Here is a 23,467-nt window from a genome sequence, read left to right as displayed (position 1 = left end):
CTGTTGGGCACTTTCCAAAGCTTCCCCTGACATTCTCAAGCTATGTTAGCAATGCTGATCAACTTGGCTATAAAGAGAAGTCCTGTACTGCATTACCAACACAACAAGAAGAATGCAGCTCGGCTGTTTCTCAGCCACTTAGGCAGATTGCATGTGGCCTCAGGAGATATCTACAGATTTCCAAATATGCCATTTTTCATCGTTGGCATTTTGATCAAAATGTTACAAAAAAAGGGTCATTTTATTCTACAGATATCCATCATCCCAAAGTTCTCTTAGACAATAAAAATAATTGTACAGTTTATATCATGCATCGTGAAATGACTGGAGAAAGTATCACGGAATATTTCACGGAAGAATATATGTTCTTAAGTATGTCAATTATTAGATGACGAATTGGCATGTAACAATGCCACATTGGAGCCATGCAACACAAAATAAAGATCTAGCCAGCATAACTTTGGAGGTCTAGAATAACAGAGACTTGGTCAGCAAAACCATTAAACCCAGCAAATCCATCAACAAAGGTACATTCAAAGGTGAAAAAATAAACGTTTTTTTATTTTCCCTCTTTTCAGGCTGTGAATTGTGCTCAGATGTTTACAGGTGGTGCCTCTGCTCGGGGCAGAATCTGTTCTGAAAGCTATCAAAATTTGGACTGCACCTAATTTCTGGTAGAATTTGCCTGTAGTAGAAACCTGTCCCTGCCAGTGGAGCAATCTCAAATTTTGGCTGATGGTGAGGTGAAATTTCCAGGCCTCCACTGGCAGGGAGCCTCACTAAATTTGCTCATTGTGGTTCTGAAGGGACACAGCCATAAACCGTGGAAATAATATTCATGGATTAATTTAGAAAGAATACAAAAGGGTGACTGTTTTCACACTGGAGAATAAGAATAAATGGCCACATTGAAGCCAAGGTAAAGCAGAATTAATGCACCATTTCCAAGATGGAAATGTGGCCCGGATTAGTCATCAAATCTGTGGGGTATCATAAATCATCTGTGGAAGGAGCTGATTATTCCACCTCAGCTGGCAATCTTCATAAATATGGCTATTGTGTCCATCCTTTTTTGCTGTGCCAAACCTATTGTTTCTTTACAGTGTGTTACTAATTAGAATTCTACTCTGCTGTGCACCACCAGGTCTTCTGTCAGTTGTTGGCCAGTGTACTAAGATGAGTGCTGGCTTTATTGGGAAGACTGAAGAGACTGTCTTCAGTCCACCATTGCAAACTCATTCCTGATTGAGTCTCTAATCTCTTTTCTGGCAATTGCCTGAAGGTGAGCCAAACTGTTCATAACCTTAACGTCACATTCAACTCTGAGATGAGTTTCCAATCCACATGTTCATACTATCACCAAGACCACCTAGTCCTATCTCCATAAAATCACTTGATTTCACACTTGTCTCAGCTCGTCTGCTCCTGAAACCTCCATCCATGCCTCTGTTACCTCTAGACTTAACTATTTGAATGCTCTCCCACATTTAACCCTCAGAGAACTCATCCAAATCTCTTCTGGCCCTGCATGCCTGTGGAGAAACCACAGGGATAGAGCAAGGTCACGGAGACCCAACTGGAGAGGCTGTTCGGAGGGAACAAAGTCACAGGGGAGCCAGCAGGAGAGGCCACATGGGACAGAAAAAGATCACAGGGAGCCAACAGGAGAGAGCGAGGTCATGGGATAGCCAACAGTAATGGTCACTGGGACAGAGGAAGATCACAGGGAAATGCTGCCAAATGATAGGGGGCCATACCTTCAGGAGAGGCCACGTGAACAGAGTGAGGAAACAGGGGGACAGCGACCAGGTCAGAGGGAGGCAACGAGGTGAGGCTGTTAGGTCACAGGGTGGCTGTCAATTGCTGCCATCTGGTCAAGGTGGTTTGGCTAGAAAAGGCTACTCAGACAGACAGGTCACTGGGACAATATGGCACCTTCATTCAGGATGGCAGCAACTGAGGCCTAGTTGGTAGTGATTTCACAAGAGAGTGGGCCTGGACTTGAATTACTTCCCTTAACATTGACCCACAATAAGCAGGATGGAGTGGGAATGCTCAGGACAACAAGGTATGTGGTGCGTGTGTGGTGTGCATGTGTGACAGATTCCCTGTCTCCGCAGTGGAGTCTCCAATCATTTTGGCTATCCCTGACGTTGGACCAAAGACCTTGCTCCACCAGACTTGTGTGATAGTGAGCATCATCCACCCCATTTTAAAACAAAACCTTGCACAAGCAATTTTCACATCTTCAAAATTTAGTTCAGGACCTGGAATGTCAGGACCCTCATGGACATTCCCAGCAGTGACAGAGCTAAATGTTATGCCACTATCATAACTGAGAAACTCTGGTGTTCTAAATCAATATCACTGCCCTGGGTGAGACACTGCTGACAGAATAAGACCAGCTCAGAGAACAGATATTGGCCTGAGAGGGAGCACAGGTTTATCCAAAAAAAAACCTTGTCTCTTTGAAAGAGCTATCATAATTAGTCCCAAGCATACACTTCATGATTTTAATCTAGACTGTAAATTCCTCATTATCAATTATCTGCAAACTCCCTTTTGGGACTTTATGGACTCGAGTTCCATTTGGGTTTAATGAAGGTGGAATACTCAAAACATTCTTGAAATATCCCAAAGTTAAAAAAACTAAAAGAAAGACCCGAGGCTCCTCCTGAAGTGTTTAATTCATCTAACCAAAAAGAGTAGAAGTTGCAAGACTGCTGAGGTGAGACACAAGTTAAATAAAACAAGGTTGAGTCTACAGCACAGAAACAGGCCATTGACTCAACTAATTTATGCTAGTGTTGATACTCCATATGAACTGCCCCACTCTCATTCCCTCTTCCAACCTTGCCCCCCTCATTTCCCTTGATCCTTTTTTTCATCATCAAAGCCTCCCACTACTGTATCAATACTCGCTGCTTGAATCACTCGGTATGGCAGTGAAGTTCACATTCTTGTCAATCTCGGATCATAGCTCTCTTACATTTATGCTCGGCCTTCTGGACTCATCCAAAAACTGGAAACAGTTCCTCCACATTCACCCTATCAAAGTAATTTCAAATCAAATTGGAAGGAGTTTAATCAGGTCTCCTCTCAGACCTCTCTTCATGATAGAAGCCCAGCCAGTTCAACAAGACGTATCAGTGAGGACTCAGTAAAAAAATGGAAGCAGGCAGTTTAAGTACACAATATCTTCCTGTCTGGTCCAAATAAATTTGACTCTTCTGTTTAAAACTTCGACATCCAACCTATCATTTATCAAAACCAAATATGGGGTCAAACTGTGGGCTTAACTGGCCTTCCAGCCAGAACACAAGAACGTTTATGACACTGAAGGAGGTCATTCAGCCTATTATGTCTGTGCTGGTCAAAAAAAAAGAGCAATCCAGCTTAATCCCATTTTGCAACTCTGGATGCTTTGTAGGTTACAGCTCTTCAAGAGTCTTTTTTTAAAACATGATGAGAGTTTCTGACTCTGAAGTCCTTTCATGTAGCAAATTCCACTCCATCTGCAAACTTTTCTGAGCATGAAGTATAGGAGTTGAGAGGATGTTGTGACTGTATAGGACATTGGTTGGGCCACTTTTGGAATTTTGTGTTCAATTCAGGTCTCCCTCCTATAGAAAGGATGTTGTGGAACTCAAAAGGGTTCAGAAAAGATTTACAAGTTGTTGCCAGAGTTGGAGGATTTGAGCTATAGGGAAAGGCTGAATAGGTGGGGCTGTTTTCCCTGGAGTGTTGGAGGTTGAGGGGTGGCTTATAAAGGTTTATAAAATCATGAGGGGCATGGATAGGGTAAATAGACAAGGTCTTCTCCCTGGGTTGCAAGAGTCCAGAACAAGAGGGCATAGGTTTAGGGTGAGAGGTGGAAGATTTAAAATGGACCGAAGAGGCAATCTATTCATGCATAGGGTGGTTTGTACATGGAATGAGCTGCCAGAGGAAGTGGTGGAGGCTGGTACAATTATAACATTTAAAAGGCATCTGGATGGGATAGGAAGAGGAAGGGTTTAGTAGGGATATGGGCCAAGTGCTGGCAAATGGGACGAGATTAGGCTAGGATATCTGGTCGACATGATGAGTCGGACCGAAGGGTCTGTTTCTGTACTGTACATCTACATGACTCTACAACTCCCCTCTAATTCTCCTATCTGTCCCCTGGCTATTGGTCTCTCTGCTGACAGAAATAGTTCCTATTCACTCCATCTCAGCCCCCCCACAGTTTTACACACTTTTTCAACATTGTCTGGAAATAGAGTCATAGAGATGTACAGCATGGAAACAGAACCTTCGGTCCAACCCGTCCATGCCGACCAGATATCCCAACCCAATCTAGTCCCACCTGCCAGCACCCGGCCCACATCCCTCCAAACCCTTCCTATTCTTATACCCATCCAAATACCTCTTAAATGTTGCAATTGTACCAGCCTCCACCACTTCCTCTGGTAGCTCATTCCATACATGTACCACCCTCTGCGTGAAAAAGTTGCCCCTTAGGTCTCTTTTACATCTTTCCCCTCTCACCCTAAACTAATGCCCTCTAGTTCTGGACTCCCCAACCCCAGGGAAAAGACTTTGCCTATTTATCCTATCCATGCCCCTCATAATTTTGTAAACCTCTATAAGGTCACCCCTCAGCTTCCGACGCTCCAGGGAAAACAGCCCCAGCCTGTTCAGCCTCTCCCTGTAGCTCAAATTCTCCAACCCTGGAAACATTCTTGTAAATCTTTTCTGAACCTTTTCATGTTTCACAACATCTTTCCGATAGGAAGGAGACCAGAATTGCATGCAATATTCCAACAGTGGCCTAACCAATGTCCTGTACAGCCGCAACATGACCTCCCAACTCCTGTACTCAATACTCTGACCAATAAAGGAAAGCATACCAAACGCCTTCTTCACTATCCTATCTACCTGTGACTCCACTTTCAAGGAGCTATGAACCTGCACTCCCAAGTGTATAAGTCCTGCTAAGATTTGCTTTCCCAAAATGCAGCACCTCGCATTTATCTGAATTAAACTCCATCTGCCACTTCTCAGCCCATTGGCCCATCTGGTCCAGATCCTGTTGTAATCTGAGGTAATCCTCTTCGCTGTCCACTACACCTCCAATTTTGGTGTCATCTGCAAACTCACTAACTGTACCTCTTATGCTCGCATCCAAATCATTTATGAAATGACAAAAGGTAGAGGGCGCAGCACTGATCCTTGTGGCACTCCACTGGTCTCAGGCCTCCAGTCTGAAAAACAACCCTCCACCACCAAAGGTCTTCTACCTGTGAGCCAGTTCTGTATCCAAATGGCTAGTTCTCCCTGTATTCCAAGAGATCTAACCTTGCTAATCAGTCTCCCATGGGGAACCTTGTCGAACACCTTACTGAAGTCCATAGAGATCACATCTACTGCTCTGCCCTCATCAATCTTCTTTGTTACTTCTTCAAAAAACTCAATCAAGTTTGTGGGACATGATTTCCCACGCACAAAGCCATGTTGACTGTCTCGAATCAGTCCTTGCCTTTCCAAATACATGTACATCCTGTCCCTCAGGATTCCCTCCAACAACTTGCCCACCACCGAGGTAAGGCTCACCGATCTATAGTTCCCTGGCTTGTCTTTACCGCCCTTCTTAAACAGTGGCACCACGTTTGCCAACTTCCAGTCTTCCGGCACCTCACCTGTGACTATCGATGATAACAAATATCTCAGCAAGAGGCCCAGCAATCACTTCTCTAGCTTCCCACAGAGTTCTCGGGTACACACTGATTAGGTCTTGGGGATTTATCCATCTTTAACCGTTTCATGACATTCCGCACTTTCTCCCCTGTAATCTGGACATTTTGCAAGATGTCACCATCTATTTCCCTACAGTCTATATCTTCCATATCCTTTTCCACAGTAAATACTGATGCAAAATATTCATTTAGTATCTCCCCCATTTTCTGTGGCTCCACACAAAAGCCACCTTGCTGATCTTTGAGGGGCCCTATTCTCTCCCTAGTTACCCTTTTGTCCTTAATACATTTGTAAAAACCCTTTGGATTCTCCTTAATTCTATTTACCAAAGCTATCTCATGTCCCCGTTTTGCCCTCCTGATTTCCCTCTTAAGTATACTCCTACTTTTCTACTTTTCTAAGGATTCACTCGATCTATCCTGTCTATACCTGACACATGCTTCCTTCTTTTACTTAACCAAACCCTCAATTTCTTTCGTCATCCAGCATTCCCTATACCTACCAGCCTTCCCTTTGTTGAGGATTTAAACACGATCAGGTGAGTGGGCAATGGGGGAAATGTGAAAGTGAATAGACTTTGAGTAGGTAAAATCAGGCCCATTAACAGTGGGCTGAGCTGGAGGTACACAGGCAGTTTTCACTTAGACAGAATGACCAGACACACTGCATCTCACTCCTTCATTGATCTGAGAAACATGATTCAGTGGCTGGCAAAAGATGGGGGTGGAGTGCTCAGAAGCATTTACTGTAATGCAGAATATTTCTCTGCAATGACAGTCAGGGACTTTCCAATTCACATCCTAATAATTTTAAACTGGCCTGTTTAACGACAAGTGCCAAATGAATTAGTTTGACAGGATTCCAGAGTTATTTACATTTTTCAGCAGCTCGTCAAGAAGGTAAAAATAGTGTCCAAGAATGAAAACAGATAAAGTCAATAGGACAGCATAGACACCAAGATCATTTCAGCAAAGTGACATTGTGGGGGAAATTCACATTCAAAACATTAGTGTCACTTTAAGTTTCTACTGGGTCTGTCTCCTCCAGTGATACAGGCCCCTGCTAGACCTGACTCTCCCAAAGACCCAGGCTCCTGCTGGTCTATTATTCAAGCTAGATGTGACATTAAACTGCACTGAGACATTATGGGGTGGAGAAACTGCGTAGTCTCTGACACGAAAGTCATCCAGTTCTCAGATTGAAGCTTTCTGGGGAATGACTTGTGCTTCTCTATTGATTTGTATTTGTTTATTATGCTACTGTGTCTCTCCACCACACCCCTATTTCTTATTTTAGCATCTGAGTGCCTTCTCTTGAAATTGCAGTTTTTAAGATAAAGTATGGGGTCCTTTTATCATCCCATTAACAGGACACAATAATCTTTAAGTGGTTTTAAGGGTGAAAAAATGAGTCAGCTCTCAGAGTGAACAGAACCTCTCACACTCCGGTTTATGTTTATTTTATTCCTGTGTTATGCGTGTGTGTAAGTACAGGGACTCAGTAAAAACACCATGTGCAAAATTATTTTATTCAACATTTCCACCACCAGGAAAAACACCCATGAAACCAGAAACCATGAAACCAAAGCCTGGTAGGGGCAATGCTTATGTGAAAAACTAAGTGAAGGGGGAAGGATAGAGATTCAAATCAAAATAGAGTTGAAGGGGGAAATAGAGCACTCCACTCCAAGACACTCTTCTTTATATTTCTTTTTTTAAATCTACCGCTTTTTTCCTTTTTTTTAAATTTTACTCCTCACACTACCACCTAACTGCGGTAGTGCTTATTTTTCCCCAGCACCCATGTTGTGTGTGTGCAGGTGTGAGGCACAGTGAGAGACACAAAGTGTAAAAATCTTTATTCACCTCCCACCACCAGGAAGAAAGGAAACACCCGAGTGGCCAGTGACAAGTAGTGCCGTTCTCATCAAAGGGCAATGCTGCATGATCAAAATAAGTGAAGGGGAAGGCAGGGATTAAATCAAAATAGAGTTGGAGGGGGAAATAAAGCACTCCATACCCAGACACTCTTTCTTTTCTCTTTTCATTTTTTTTTTGGAGAGTCCTTCAGTCACTGATCCAGCTCCCTCAGAACCAAGTCTCAGAGTGACAGGATGTCTAACACTTCTGTTCTTTTTTTATTCCTCCCCCTACACTACCACCTGACAGCGGTAGTGCTTATTTTTCTCCAGCACCCATGTTGTGTGCATGCAGGTGTCGGAAACAGTGAAAAATGACAAGTGTGCAAATCTTTATTTATATTCCACCATCAGGAAGAAAGGAAACACCCAAGTGGCCAGTGACAAGCCATGCCCTTCTCAAAGGGCAATGCTGCGTGATCAAACAGTGAAGGGGAGGGCAGGGATTAAATCAAAATAGAGTTGGAGGGGGAAATAAAGCACTCCACACCCAGACATTCTTGCTTTTTTTATTTTTCACTCCTGTTCTTTTTTTTCTACCCCAGACACTCCTGTTTTTTTATATACCCCACACATTACCGCTTAAATGCAGTAGTGCTTATTTTTCTCCAGCACCCATGTTATGTGTGTGTGTAGGTGTGAGACACAGTGAAAGAACACTCCCAATCAGGGAACTTATATTCTATGATATCCACCTGGTTGACCTCATTACAATCACTACATCCCTCCCCTTCTGAGTCCTAGGACCTAGGCCGTTTCTTTTTTGTAGCTCCTCCTGGGGCGTTGTATCACTGGGTCAGATTCCTCTGACTCTGCCTCGGATATGGACAGGGTGTAACACACAGTACATGCCTCTTGTGCCCAGAGCATCTCGGAAGAAATTCCTTCTCTTCTTCAGGTGGCAAGGGTGTCGAGGCAGTGACACACACCTTGTCCATCTCAGATTCTGAAGTCTCTTCAATGCTTGACAGAAATGGAGAATCCATGGGTTCCAACAGCCTTTCAGGCTGTTCTGAGGAACCAGGCACATTTTGCTCCAGCTGCATTTGCGGGTTTGGAATTTTCATATGGTCCATGTGCTTGTTCAAGACTGTCGCACCTACCTGAACTTCATAGGCATGGTCAACGTGAGGTCAGATCCAGTGACATCTTACCCATGCAGGGCCATTCCCATGGTTCCGATATCAAATTTTGTCCCTTGAAGTAAATGCTCTCTCGGTTAGAGGAGTCTTGTGTCCAGAACTGGCGTTCCTGATAGCATTTCACCCTCTCTACCAGGTCCAGGAAAATCAGATTTAATCTGGTGCAGAGCCTTCTCCCCATTAGCAACTCTGCCAGTACTATCCCTGTAGTTGCATGAGGGGTGTCCTATAATCAAAAAGGAACCAGGGCAGTTTGGTATCTGGTGAAGCTGTAGGCTGTTTCTTCACTTTCCTGAAAGCTGTGGCTTGGCAATGCAACCATTTCCAAGGCTGATCTGTTTTTAGGAGTTGAATCAAAGGTGTCAGAATGGAGGTCAGGTTACCTATGAACTTTCCATAACAATTCAACAGCCCAAGGAAAGGTCTAAGCTCCAGTACAGACGTGCGAACCGGGACACTTTTGATCACCTTTACTTTATCTTCCGAAGGGTTTGTAAACTCTGTAGCCCAAGTAGGTTACTTAGGGTGGCTGGAACACAAATCTTCCCCTTCTAAGGTATACACTCCCCTTGGAGAAACATCTAAGACTATGTCCAAGTTCTCTAAGTGCTCCTTGTTGGTTTCCCAGTTGTTAGCATGCCATCTAGATAATTGGCGATCGGCGGAGGGGCGGGGTGTGGTAGTAGACCTTGTAAAATGTTCTCCATCGTCCACTGAAAAGTGGCACAGACTGTTACTACCCCAAATGGCAGTCTTGTATATTGATACAAACCCTGGTGGGAATTAATTGTAGCATACGTCTGGGAATCCTCGTCTAACTGGAATTGCAAGTATGCATGACTCATGACCAGCTTCATGAAGGACAGCTCCCTGGCCAACTTGGTGTATAAATCCTCTATATGCAAGGGATTGGGTATTTATCTAGTTGTAAAAAGCGGTTTACCGTTTGTTTAAAATCCCTACAAAGGTGAACCGACCTGTTGAGCTTCACAATCAGTACGACCAGTGCTGCCCATTCCACTAACTGGACTGGTTTGATGATTCCTTCTCTTTCCAGCCTCCTGATTTCTGCCCGTAAAGCAAATGGTACTGCACGGATCTTGCAGAATCATGGAATTACTTCCTGGTCAACATGCCAGGTGGCCTTGACTCCTTTGATACTCCCTCGACCTTCCTGAAAAATCTCTGGGTATTTAATTAGGATTTCACTTAGGCAACCATTTTCTAATTGAAAAATGTTGAGTTAATCTAGGTGAATCTTTCTCAACCAATTTCACTCCTTCAAACTTGGGCCTGAGCCTTCTTTTACTACAATCTGTGGTAACTGAACCAGCTGCTTCTCATAAGAGAATAGAACATGACCGAGGTTCTACCCTTAATCAGTAAAGGTTGCCCGGTGTAGGTTCTCAGTCTAGCTGAGGGCTTGCACCAACTTAATGATCGGATCCAGAGCGAATTTTGTTCAAGACTGGTTCTGCAACTACTGAAAGGGCTGCATTGGTATCGACCTCCATTAGAACTGGGTGACTATTTAACCAGACATTTATTTTGATTGGTTCTGATTTGGATGTTGCGAAGTAATTTAACTATTTCCAAACCAGATGTAGGTGGACCTTCCAGGGTGTACACTTTCCTGTATTCTGGCCCACGAGTTCTCTTACTCAATTCAGGCCTAGTGGGACTCTTTTGCTATCTCGAGTCCACATAATGGCAGCAACTACAATGGTTTATTGGCCTGGATCCTGAAGAAAATTTTAACACGTTGGCTGAGGCTTGGCATTGTTTTGGCATTTTGCTGAGGGCTGACCTAGAGTCCCTTTTGTTCAAGATAGGTCCTGAGAGAGGCTATGCAATTACCTTCACTCCAAATGGTGTTCCCTAAGCTCAGTCAGACTGGCGAGGGTGTCCACTTCCACTGGAATACCCTGCAAATCATATGCTCCACTTGCCACATTGTCCAATGATAAAGGTTGTTGAATACATGTTTGAAGTGCAGTTGGGCTTCGGCTAGTAGGTGCTTTTGCATGGTTACATCCTTAATCCCACAGACCAAATGGTCTCTCAACATCCCATTAAGGGAGTTGTCTTCACCTAGTCAAAAAACCCGATATGGATTCTTCTTGTTCTCAAATTGCTGAGTAAAACCAATAGAATTTCAGAATTAGAGGCGACTTGGGGTTGTAATATTCCTTAACTAAATCCATCAGCTCTTGAAAGGCTTTAGGATCTGGTGCTTCAGGGAAAGTTAGGTTCCTAGTAACTGAAAAAGCTGTGGGTCCACAAACTGTCAGGAGAATTACTTGTTGCCCCAATGTCATTTGCTCAGAAAAAGTAACACATTCTTTCCATACACTGGGCCCAGTCTTCGATCAAACGCGTCAAGCTTCCCAAATAACAGCATTACGCCATAAATGCTTACTCCAATTCAAAGACGACTAACTGGAAAGCTCTGTCAAAGATCCAGCATAGACAAGATGTGCCAAATGCCTTCCTTCTGTGCTGTATCATTCTACGATTATCTTGTTTGAATGGCATATAGAGCAACAGCATAAAGGAAAGGTCCATGACCCCTCTGTGTTTGACTTCACAAATTCAAAAAAGCATGGTCAAATAATGAGTGCCTGTGTGATGTACAACTGCAAACTCTGGCCAAATACAACAGTTCCTGGAATTGAGAGGGACTTTGATAGTTGCAAAATGCACTACAGCACCAATGCAAAACCTTTGCATCCACATACCTCTCCCTATCTCTGTTACCTCCTTGCACGGCAATTCCAGCCTCCTCTGCATCTGTGCTCCAGGAAGGATGTTATTAAACTGGAAAAGATTTACAAGGATGTTCCCGAGACTGGAGGGTTTGATTTATAAGGAGAGGTTAGATAGGCTGGGACCTTTTTACTTGGATGTAGGAGCTTATCAAGGTTTAAAGAAATCATCAGGGGCATAGATAAGGTGAATAGCCAAGGTCTTTCCCTCGGGTAGGGGACTCCAAAACTAGAGAGCATCAATTTAAGGTGAGGGGAAAAGAATTAAAAAGGACCTGAGGGGCAACTTTTTCACCCTGAGGGTGGTGCATACATGGAATGAGCTTCCAGAGGAAGTGGTAGAGACAGGTGAAATTATAACACTTGGACAGGTACAAGGATAGGAAAGTTTTCAAGGGATATGGGCCAATTGCAGGAAATGGAACTAGTTCAGCTGAAGGGTATGTTTGCATGCTGGATGACTCTATGGCTCTATGAAAGAAGATCCCAACCATCATTGTTGCTGCATGGTTTGGTGAGAGTGGGCAGAAAGATAATTACAGAAGAGGTCATAATCCAGAGACATCTGGAGGTGGGAAAGCAAGAGAGAAAGAGAGATAGCGGGACAGAGACAGATACACACAGCACGTGTATTTATATCGCTTCTTTCAAACTTTCTGGGTGTCTCAGAACACTTTAAAGCCAATGATAAAATATTTTGAACTGAAGTCACTGTTGTAATGCATGAGACTAAGTGCTGCAAACAGCAATGAAGTAATAGTTTAGTCAGATTGATTGAGGGATAAATATTGGCCAGGACACCAGAGAAAACTGTCCTCCTTCAAAATACTGCCATGGAAGTTTTTATGTTCACCTGAGAAGGCAAACATCTGATCTAAAAGATAATGTCTGCCATTCTCCACCCATTCCTTAGAAAACCAGTTTAAACCTTCCACATCGAATAAGAATTCTCCTTCTACTGGACTTTACTTACCACGACATAAGATTCCCTGTGACGTGATTGGTTGCTTGCATACTGCACAGTTCTTTTTCTTCTTAAATACTTTCTCCTTAAAGCGGTGAGTACTTGGAACATCAACCTTACCAGGCTGCAAGACAGAAAAGAGACACGTGTGAGATTCACCTCAGCAACAACCATTACCATCAATGAGCTTTACTGATAGGAGGTTGAAGGTAAGCGTACAACACTTGTCTAAACAGCATCTCAGAACACAGCTCACTCACTGCTGCTAGAAAATGGGCATGCACCATTCTGAGTTTTAGTTTCATTCTCATTTAATTGAAAGCCTACTTGTTTGTTTCAAAATGACATGTTTAAGGAAGCTCTCACCAGAACATCAACACCAAATATTCAAATAATCTGAAGGCAGCATTAAAGTACACTGGGTTTCAGGCTTCAATGCTCATGTACAGGATTGGCTCAGTAGCACCACTACTGACCCAGGTTCTGCAGGATATATCTGTCAGACCAGGCCTGTATCAGGTTCTGAGGAACCAGCACAACCAACCTCTGTGCCACTTTGCTAGATGGAGTGTGAAACATCTGCCCCATCCTAAAATCAGAAGTGCATCCTGTAATTAATCCACACCCAACTTCACATACCAGCATTCACATGAAAGAATGCTCTGTTAGCCCACACTGCTAGAGGTTTAGAAGAATAAGATGTGATCGCATTGAAACGTTCGGGGGATTGACAGGATTGAGGTTGGAAAGTCTGGAAAGTCTAAAACAACAGGGTCACCGTGTTAGAATGAGAGGCCAGCCATTTGGAACCGAAAGGGATTTTTTTCACTCAAAGGGCTATAAACCTTTGGGATTCTCTACTCCAGAGGGTAGTGGATGCTCAGTTGTACAGTATATTACTGAGAATAATAGATGTTTGGACACAGAGAATTAAGGGATATGAGGACAGCGTGAGAAGGCAGAGTCGAGGTCATTCATGATCTCATTGAATGGCGGAGTAAGCTTGAAGGCCAAATGGCCTACTCCTGCTGTTCTTTCATCTTTGGCTCATCTTTCATTTTCCCCTTCTCCCTTCTTGTTAACTTGGCAGAGCATGACTTTGAGCTACTTCTGTGAAAGTGCTGGCAAGTTCGTCATTATTATTGTTTAGAACATCATGTTTTGCAACATAACTGTCTTTTATTTAATGATGATACATTTTTGTCACTTTTCTTGTAGACACTCCAAGATGAAGCTCAAGCTGAAAGTATGTGGTGATTGTGGTTTCACAGGTTCAAGGCTGAGGCCCAAGAGAACCCAATAAGGGCAGGGTAACACTGGGATAAACACTGACTTTGTGAGATAGTGGACAACATTTTGCAGCTGTCCTGAGATTACATTTCCATTAACTGCGAGTTTCCCGTGATTCTCTATAACCAAACAAGAACCAACACAGATTTGAGGTTTTTTCAGGGGGATGGAGGAAGTATTAGTTATATTTATGGATGGCTCTAGATTAGCTATGGAGACGTAGCCACAACTTCAATGCATTGAGGCTTCCACAACACTCCAGGTACCAGGCCCATTCCAATATGGCTAATTTTACCCTCACAAAGGTCTTCGAGGATCGGAACTTATTTTGATTGGGCGACTTGAATATAATCGACAGCTGAAACACCAGGATTTGTTTAAACACATTAACGATTCTTGACACTTCTGTCAACGACCATCTCACGAGAGCCAAATTCCTCATGTTCGATGTCCGCAAGATGGCGGAGATGTAAAACACATGCAGCCTGTCACACAATTCTGCTCCCTTCCCCCCAAAACTGTGTCACAATGTACACTGTCCCCACCGGATCTCCTCAGGGAGGCTCACGCGGGAAATAAAAGGGTGGGAAAATTACAGACCTATGTGGAAGAAAAGTTATCTAGCTGATCGAGACGTGTCCAGGAGCTCACGTCAGGGCCCGAATTCTAACGCGGAAGGCATTTATTTTTCAAGGTCAGACTTATTGAACAAGTTTTTAAAAGACTCTCTCCTCCTTGCCAAAACAAAAAAAAATCGGTTTACGACCACAGCGGAGTTGATTACATAGTTAAAAGGGTGTCTCTATGGTGATGGATACCCTTCCTTCAGATGTAGGGTGTTCTCTCGGGGACGTGTTTAACTGGACAACACGACAGAGCTGCCGATCTAAAACGAAGCGACTGCTGAGCTGAGTGACAATGTTTTGTTTTACCACAGAAAAAGACTTGGCCTTTGGATGACATATTTATCGAAGTTGTCCACTGCCTCTTGCAGTAGTTAAAGTGGATGTTAAAGATCCCACGGTATTATATTCAAAGGTTGTTATGCGGTGCCTCAGGGAGCATTCTTTTCTCAGCCAACCGTGCCAAAAAAAACGTAGGGATTCAAACAGAAAAACAGGTCATTCGGCCCCTCCGGCTCATGTTATTATTTAACCTCCGCTTCATTTTCTTCACGTTCACCCTCTAATCTTGAATGTTTACAGTATCTGCCTCAGCTGCTAACCCTGAAAGTGAATCACTCAAGCATCTCTTCTCTCCATGAAGAGATTCTACCCCCCACCCCCCTTTCTATTGTAACTCGGAAAAACATGACGATTCTTTCGAAATTCTTTGCAACTAATGATACTCGTGTCATTTTAAAGTCACTTTTGGTATCTCCATTTTAATCTAATTTTTGCAAGGCTGTCCCATGCAGTTCAACATACTTCCACAGAAAGAAATTGCTGGAAAAACTCAGTAGGTCTGGCAGCACCAGTGCAGAGAAAGCAGAGTTAATGTTTTGGGTCCAGTGACCCTTCAGAACTGTTCAGAGAGAATTAACTGTTCATTCATCTAATTCCTCTTTATGGGTTCTTGCCTGCAAAATGGGGCCATCTTTGGATGAGACATTAATGCCCTGTCTGCCCTCTCAGGTGGATATGAAAAGTGCCTTGGTGCTACTTTGAAAAACAGGAGCTATCCTTCTCCTTTGTTTCCAGATTAATATTTATCCCTCAATCAATATCATTTCAAAAAACTTATCTGGTTATGATCAGATTGCTTTTGTGGGAACTTGCTGTGTGCAAATTGGCTGCTGCTTTTCCAACATTAGTGCCAACTATTCAAAAGAATTTCATAGGATGTACGTAGTTTAGATCCTCTTGAAGTCGCAAAAGAGGTGATAGAAGTGCAAAACATTCTTCTTTTATTTGTTAATTGATAGTTGGAGGAGATCTTGTGACATTCCTGCTTCTGAGCCCACAACTCTGGGTTCAAATCCTACTCCAAAACTTGAAAGCCAAAGAAGGTGTGTTCAGAGTGTGGCCAAACAGTTTGAGTATCAACCTGCAAATCCTTCTAACATGCTAATGGCAAATGGTGAGAGTGGGTGAGATTCCTAGACAACCATGTGATGGAAAGAATATGGAGCCTTTACCATCACTATCCATAGCTTAAGACTACTATTGCCACAGCAACATGGACTCCTTCAGAACCCATTAGCTCAATTGGCTGGATTAATGTTGATCAGATTTATGCCAACAGCATGGGATTTGATCGCCATTTCGCTGTATTGGATTCAGAACCTACTTCCTTAGCATGGTGGCTCAGTGGTTAGCACTGCTGCGTCACAGCGCCAGGGACCTGGGTTCAGTTTCAGCCTCCAGTGACTGTGTGGAGTTGCACATTCTCCCCATGTCTATATGAGTTTGCTCTGGTTTCCTCCCATTGTCCAGAGATGTTCAGGTTAGGAGGATTGACTATGCTAAATTGTCCATAAGGTTCAGGGATGTGTAGGTTAGGTGGATTAGTCATGGGAAATGCAGGGTTACAGGAAAAGGACTTGGGGTCGGGGGGGGGTGTCTAGGTGGAATGCTCTTCAGAGGGTAGATGGGCTGAATCGCCTGCTTCCACACTGTAGGGATTCTATGATTCTTGGTGCAGCAGCACCGTGGGTCAGACCTGCCTTCAGATAGCGATCTGGAGAAGAATTGGTGAGGATATCTTCTCTTTTACATGAACCAACAGATCTTTCTTAATGAACATTAGGAATTAAACTGATTATATTTTAAATCTTTGAGCAGAAAATATAGTAAAGGAAGAGTCATCTGGGCCTGGATTAGATTAGATTCCCTACAGTGTGGGAACAGGCCCTTCAGCCCAACAATTCCACACCGACCCTCCAAAGAGTAACCCACCCAGATCCATTTCAATCTGACTAATGCACCTAACACTATGGGCAATTTAGCATGACCAATTTACCTGACCTGCACATCTTTGGATTGTGGGAGGAAACCCACGCAGACGCAGGGAGAATGTGCAAACTTCACACAGACAGTCACCCGAGGCTGGAATCGAACCTGGGAACGTGAGGCAGCAGTGCTAACCACTGAGCCACCGTGCTGCCTAGCAGTACTGAAAGAGTCTCTCTTTTTATTTCTCTCTGAACATTTTAAATGGACATGTTCAAGCACTCAGGAAGTGCAAAACTGGAGAGAATTTCATAAATGTGTTTATGATAATCTGCAATCTCTATGCTAACCATGTGACTATCCCATTTCCTTTCTGATAAAAAGGCAAGGATGCAGAACGTGCAATAACACATAGGAAGTAAAGGATAAAGTGGCATACAATATGCAAGCTCTTATTTCCCCCTTTTACGAACCATAAACCTGGAGTTTTTTTACTGTGCTGAAAGACTGCTATTGTTTCACCATCCTACTGTGTGAACAACCAAGTTTCTCTGTCACTTTCACAGACGTGCAACACTTTGTGTCCTTGTACCATCCACATTGGACCAGCATTAGATTTAGAAGAACATTCTGAAGCAGGCATGCCTTAATCCTTCCCATACTTCAAGACTAGAACATTAATTTTCTCCTTATTTTCTAATCAGGAATGTGGATCAAGATCTAAGAATTGAAAAGGACAGCAGCTAACAAGCAGAAATGGAAACTGCACATTCGGATGATACCAAGTGCATACAACTCCCACTCATGGCTTCAGACGCTCTTAATGTAATTTATGCCTAGAGCCTGCCAGCAGTCTAACCCTGGATACACTCAAGGCAAACTGCAGAAATTCATGATGAGAAACAGGACAGTAAATTATTGATAATGGAACCGAATTAGTCCAATCCATTAATATTGATTTTGGTTCATTAACTTCAAAACCAAAAATTTACTGCCAAATGATATGATTTTAAAAATTACTGAAGCCACATTTACAGTCTTTTCACCAGTACAGCCAGGCCATATATTCAAAATATTCCATGTATTGAATGAAAGGAAGAAACCTTTAATATAACCAGCCAGGCAACAGTAAAAAGAGACTTGGATTTTCTACAGCATCTTTCATGACCACAGGATGTTCCAAAGCTCTCCACAGCCAACAAAAAAACCTCTGGAAAATGCAGTAACTGTTGTAACATAAAAAGTGTGCTTGCCAATTTGCAAGATCCCACAAACATCAAGATGATAACGACCAGCAAATTTGCTTTCTCGTGGTGTTTGAGGAATGGATATGGGCTAAGATGCGAGGGAGAATGTCCCTGCTCTTCTTCAAAGCAGTATCAAGGGACTTTTTTATATCTACCCAAGAGGGCAGGTACCCTGAATTTACAATCATATCTGACACCTCCAACACTACACAACTCCCTCAGTACTACACAGGGAATGTCAGCCTCAATTGTTGCAGTCAAGTCCTAGAGTGGCATTTGAACCCACAACCTTCTGACTCAGAGGTAAGAGTGCCACTGATTGAATCATACACATCCAACATTATAAAATCAAAGTACTGATTGAGGCTATTTTCACATAAAATGTGCTCAAACTGGCTTTCTACTTTGGGTTAAAGCCTGTTCTCATAAACCTCTCTACTTAGAAACTTTAACCCTTGATCATTGAATGATTCTTTCAATGCTATTAGATTTTTCTTTTCCCAGAAAGCTTAAAAAAGCAGAAGGATGTTTTTTTTCAATGGATCAATGTTACAAACTGTGTAATAGGATGCTGCCTTGTGGGAGTAGGAGTTCACTTGGTTTGTGCAGCACCTCCTGAATCGGAAATGGTTTGCAGGTCATGACCAACTGGACACAAAGCAGATGTACAACAGGAAAGGGACTGCGCACAGTCTGTTTGTATAAACACTTGAACATTTTATGAAACTACTTGGAGATCTCCAAGCTTACATTTAGCAAGTACACACATTGGTGGTGAGAACCTTGCCTGCTGCACTCAGGTTGGAAAATGATGGGCATCTTGCCAGTATGTGCCCCTTACTTTTATCAATTCCAAAATGAATATTTTTGGATCATAGAGTGAGAGTTTCTTACTGAAATTTGGATGTTGTTTAAAACTCCAGAAGGGGGGGGGGGTCTAAAAACTTAGGAGTGTTATGCTGTTGTCACAATGGTTTCTTTGTTAAATGGGCACTGTGCACTATAAACCATGCCTGCTGCCCACTACCGACTAATCACCTTAAACTTGGCAAATGTGGAGGCTGTTGGTTAGCTCTCGGCATTTGTGTTCACTAAAAGAAAATACAGTGGACCAGGGCTATATCCTACAAGGATGATGGAAGCAAAAATGATCAATGATTTCAAAATGAAATTGAATGGATCGCTGAATAAAATAAATGTTCAGGCTTCTGGGATAGAGTGGCAAAATGGGACTGAGTGGATGGTTCTACGAGAGCTGGCATGGACTTGGGGGTGTGCCGGTAGCCTCCTTCTGTGTCATAATGACTTAATTTAGAACAGTAAAGGTAAAGACGCCATAGTCCCAGAGGACCATAGACTGCGGTCTCATTAGGGAGAGAGAGACGACTGGTGGTGATTTAACCTGCAGTTCACCGCACCTCAGGCAAGAGGCAACATTGAGAAGGTGGGACCTCAGCTAATGCAGGAATTGAACCCAGGTTGTTGGCACCACTCTTGCATCGCAAAACAGCCATCCAGCCAACTGAACTGACCAAAGACCTCTCCTTCTCAACCTCTCCCCTCACCTGAGGCATGATGACCCTCAGGTTAAACCACTACCAGTCGTCTCTCTCTAATGAGACAGCAGCCCTATGTCTAGTAGGACTATGGTAACTTTACCTTGAGAACAGTAAGATGCCTGGTTTGATCTCCGGTTCTGTCAAGTTACTTGCAGTTGGGATAGTGGCAGAGCAGGTTAAAGTTAGGTTCACACCCCGAGCTAGGGAGAGTTAGGGAAGAAAAAGAGAACAGCTACAAAAATGCACAAGTGTCAAGGTTGTGAATGGGCAAGATCAGGCTAAACTGCAAATACCCCCACCTGTCAACGTGCTCCAGCAGCCTTCAAACACTCAGCACCCAGGCTAACATAGAAACAATGACCATTTGGTGAGGTAATCCATTGCCTTTAGCATGGATTTTCAAGGAACTTGCCTCACCCACAGCAGCTTGTGGGAACACGAGCCAGCAGTCTCTCAGAAAACCTTGAGTTTCTCAAGTGCTTCAGACAGATTGTATAACCACTTTGCAAATCAAAAAAACTTCACACAATATTAAAAATACGACAGGACTTGTATTTAGGAGGTTATTTGTGCAACTTTTGTTTTCCCACCAGACAGCTGCTGGCTCCAATTTCTCTCCAGTTAATGAGTAGAGGCTTTGGTGCCAAGTTCCTTAGCTCACCACTCCAACAGTTACACCAAGATCGGTTTCGCAAACTAAGGATGGGAGTGATTGGCACCTGAAGGATGGGCAGCAGTAACACTTGGGGGATGGGAAGGATTGGCACCTGGAGGATGGGCAGCAGTGACATTTGGGGGATGGGAAGGATTGGCACCTGGAGGATGGGCAGTAGTGACACTTAGGGGAAGGGAGGGACTGGCACCTGGAGGATGGGTGATGTGGCAGGGACTGGCATTTGGAGAATGGTAGATGCCAATCTGTCCAATGAGCCAGTTTACTGAGATTCTTCAGTGCTATCCTGCCTTTCAGGAAGCTTTTTTTCAGGGATTGTTGGCATAGAAAATGCACTTTTGCAGTATGAGTGGTACACATTTTGTGGGGCAGAGTAGAAGGAGCCTTACTTTGTATTTAGCCAGAATGAACTTAAATCTTAGGTGTCTGAAGTTGCCAAAGAAGTGTATTCCAGCTCTCCTGAATAGCATCCTTCCTCTAGATCAGCACAAAATTCAGTTAAAAGGTTTGTTCAGAAAATTGTCATTCAAGAAGTCAATGTTAATATAATTCAATAGCAGAATACAATATTTTGTTAAACAACTAAATCAAAACTCATCAGAGAATGAGCAGAGCTTGAGCCATCTAAAATGCTGTGACCCTTCTAACCCAGTATTCACAGTCAAATTGATTTATCTTGAGATCAATGGAATTTTCCCTCAATTTTTGTAAAGGTAATGGTTGTTTTCTTTCAAACACAAAGCAGAAAGTGTGCCTTCTGTTCAGCCAAGAGGACTGAAGGTGGATAGTCCCACTTGTAGGCTGACCCCATTTCCCATACAGGACATAGAAGCATACAGAGCTGCCTGCATTAGGAAAATCATGCAGATACAGTGCAAATTGTCAGTGAATTCAGGCTCCCTAGAATACCATGTACTGCATTAAATAGAATTGAGCTGTATTGAATTGTACTGTGATGACATTTTAGAAATTTTAGGAACAACACATATTTTTGGGGAAATAAATCACTTCCTTTGGTTTGAAAATTCAATCATTTTAATGTTCCCCACTTTGAAAAATAGCCATTGTTTTTAGAAGAGTTTGCAATTTCCCTCATTCTTTTTTAGTTAGAATATTACTCCAAACATCCCTCTCTGATTTGAATAAGATCTGCCTTCAATCACACAACATTGACATCTTTCATGAAAATAACTTTTCAGACGTCAGGAACAAGTGCTGCCATTTACTGTGGTGACATCGCAGAGATTTCACATAATACAAAGACTATGAAGTTTTTTTTATTAAAAAGCAGAGGAGGCTATGTAAAAGATCTAAAATAATATACGACCTAAATAAGGTGGATAAGAAGGATGTATTTTCCTTATCACAGAGAGATATCAATAACTAGGAGGCCTAGACTTACAGTAATTGGTGAAAGGATGAAGAGTTGGGGGGGCAATGGAAATAAATTTTGTCACCCATAGACTGGTGAGTGGATGGAACTCACTGCTTGAAAGGCTGGGACAGGTAGAAACCTTCATCATGATTAAAAAATACTTGTAAATGTGCTTGAAGTGCTGTATTCTACAAGGCTACGGAGCAGGAACTGCAAAGTGGAATCAGACTGGATAGTTCTATTCTTGGCCGGCACAGACACGCTAGGCCAAATGGCCTCCAACCGTGTCAAAGAATTTCAATGTTTGCTACACTCTATGTTTCTATTCCAAAATACCAGTCATTTGTTTCAGACTGAACCCTTTGCACAGTTTTAGCATGAGGTGGGAAAGCTATCCCACCTGCTTCCCCGGAACAGACATCCAAACAAACAGAAGAGCCAGGAATCTGCTCCTGACCTAATAAAATCCTCTCAAGTTGATAATGGAATTGGCTCTTGTTTCCAAAAGCACCCAAGTCAAACTGAATGAAAGATCATTTCTCTGTGGGTAAGTGTTCACTTCCTCCATTTGCCTTTCCCCTCAAGGCTTCCTCTGGTGCTGAGGGTCTCAGCCACCTGGTCCTCCTTTGGATTTCAGATAGAACCATATTGTCAGCTGGAATTACTTCAGTTTACCCGTGGGGCTTATGCAGTCAGAACCAGAGTCCAGATGTTACTGAAAGATGCAGAGGCCTCATTAACACACTCATCCTTCTTCCCTCATGACAGAAAAATAAAATTGGCTTTGCTAACGGGAATTGGGCAGTGGAGGCAATACAGGCTGAGTGACCTGTGCTGTCCTATTATCTAACTCTTCTAGCAGTGCCTCCATTATCGTGAGGGGAAACAATAGAGGAATTGCTGCAGAACAGTTGTATAATCCCTTAAAGGTACAAAGGGGCCTGGTCTCCATTGATGAACTGGTTTTAAATGGCTTTAGTGAATGTTCAGCTGTTATAAGATGTCTAACTGGATGGATTTATACCTTTTGGAAAAATTCCTAAGCAACCTCACTTGGCCTTGTCCATGGGGAAGTCACCAGTGGTGCTATCACTGCAAAACTATTCTGAAGTTCAAAAGTACTTTATTTGCTGTGAAGTGCTTGGAAACTGTATCATCAATTTACGCCTTGGGAACTGTGAGTAAAGCCTCACAATAATACCTCTCATTATTGCAGGAACCCCTCAATCATAACTGGCTTAAACAACTTCAAGCAAAAATAAAAAATTACGACCAATGAATAACAACTTTAATTCACACTAAAATTATTTTAGCTCCTATCAACCAGAAAATGGGGTTAAAATGCCTTCAGTTTGATTCCACTCAGGCCTCATTTCTAAGGTTGCCTCCAAGTGTGTAATTTTTTATTTATTCTTTCATGGGATGTAGGCTATGTTAGCATTTACTGCTGAGCCACTTTCTTGAACTGCTGCAGTCCATGTGCTTTAGGTAGATCCACAATGTCCTCAGGTTGGGAATTCCAGGATTTTGACCCAGCAACAGTGAAGGAACAGCGATATATTTCCAAATCAGGATATTATGTGACTTGAAGGGGAACATGCATGTGATGGCATTCTTATGTATCTGCTGCCCTTGTCCTTCTAGATGAAAGTGGTCTTTGGTTTGGAAGGAGCTGTCTAAGGAACCTTTGGTGAACTTCTGCAATGCATCTTGTGGATGGGTGCACACTACCACCACTGGGTATTGCTGGTGGAGGGAGTGAAAGTTTAATGTAGTAGATGGTAAATCAAATTAGCTGTTTTGACCTGTACTGGATAGTACTGAGCTTCTTGAATGTTGGAGCTGCACCCATCCAGGCAAGTGGATTTATGCCTTTTAGATGGTGGACAGGCTTTGTAGAGTCA

At 42.9% G+C, this 23,467-nt stretch overlaps 1 protein-coding gene across 5 annotated transcripts in view; it reads right to left on the bottom strand.

Moving 5' to 3' along the window:
* LOC122543325 (tensin-2-like) overlaps positions 1–23,467 on the bottom strand; it is a 273,742-nt gene that overhangs the window by 166,030 nt on the left and 84,245 nt on the right. For 4 of the 5 annotated variants that reach the window (XM_043681852.2, XM_043681854.2, XM_043681853.2 and 1 more), the window contains exon 2: positions 12,538–12,652. In XM_043681852.2, coding sequence (XP_043537787.2) covers positions 12,538–12,652 — 115 coding nt within the window. Of the gene's footprint in view, positions 1–12,537; positions 12,653–23,467 lie in introns of those variants that run through there. The other variant, XM_087985587.1, reaches the window with a different exon arrangement.

The sequence above is a fragment of the Chiloscyllium plagiosum genome, unplaced genomic scaffold (genome assembly GCF_037043375.1).
Source record: "Chiloscyllium plagiosum isolate Xiang-an unplaced genomic scaffold, Cpla_swu_hap1 HiC_scaffold_53X, whole genome shotgun sequence".
NCBI lineage: Eukaryota > Metazoa > Chordata > Chondrichthyes > Orectolobiformes > Hemiscylliidae > Chiloscyllium > Chiloscyllium plagiosum.
This window is presented reverse-complemented; position numbering and strand designations above follow the sequence as displayed.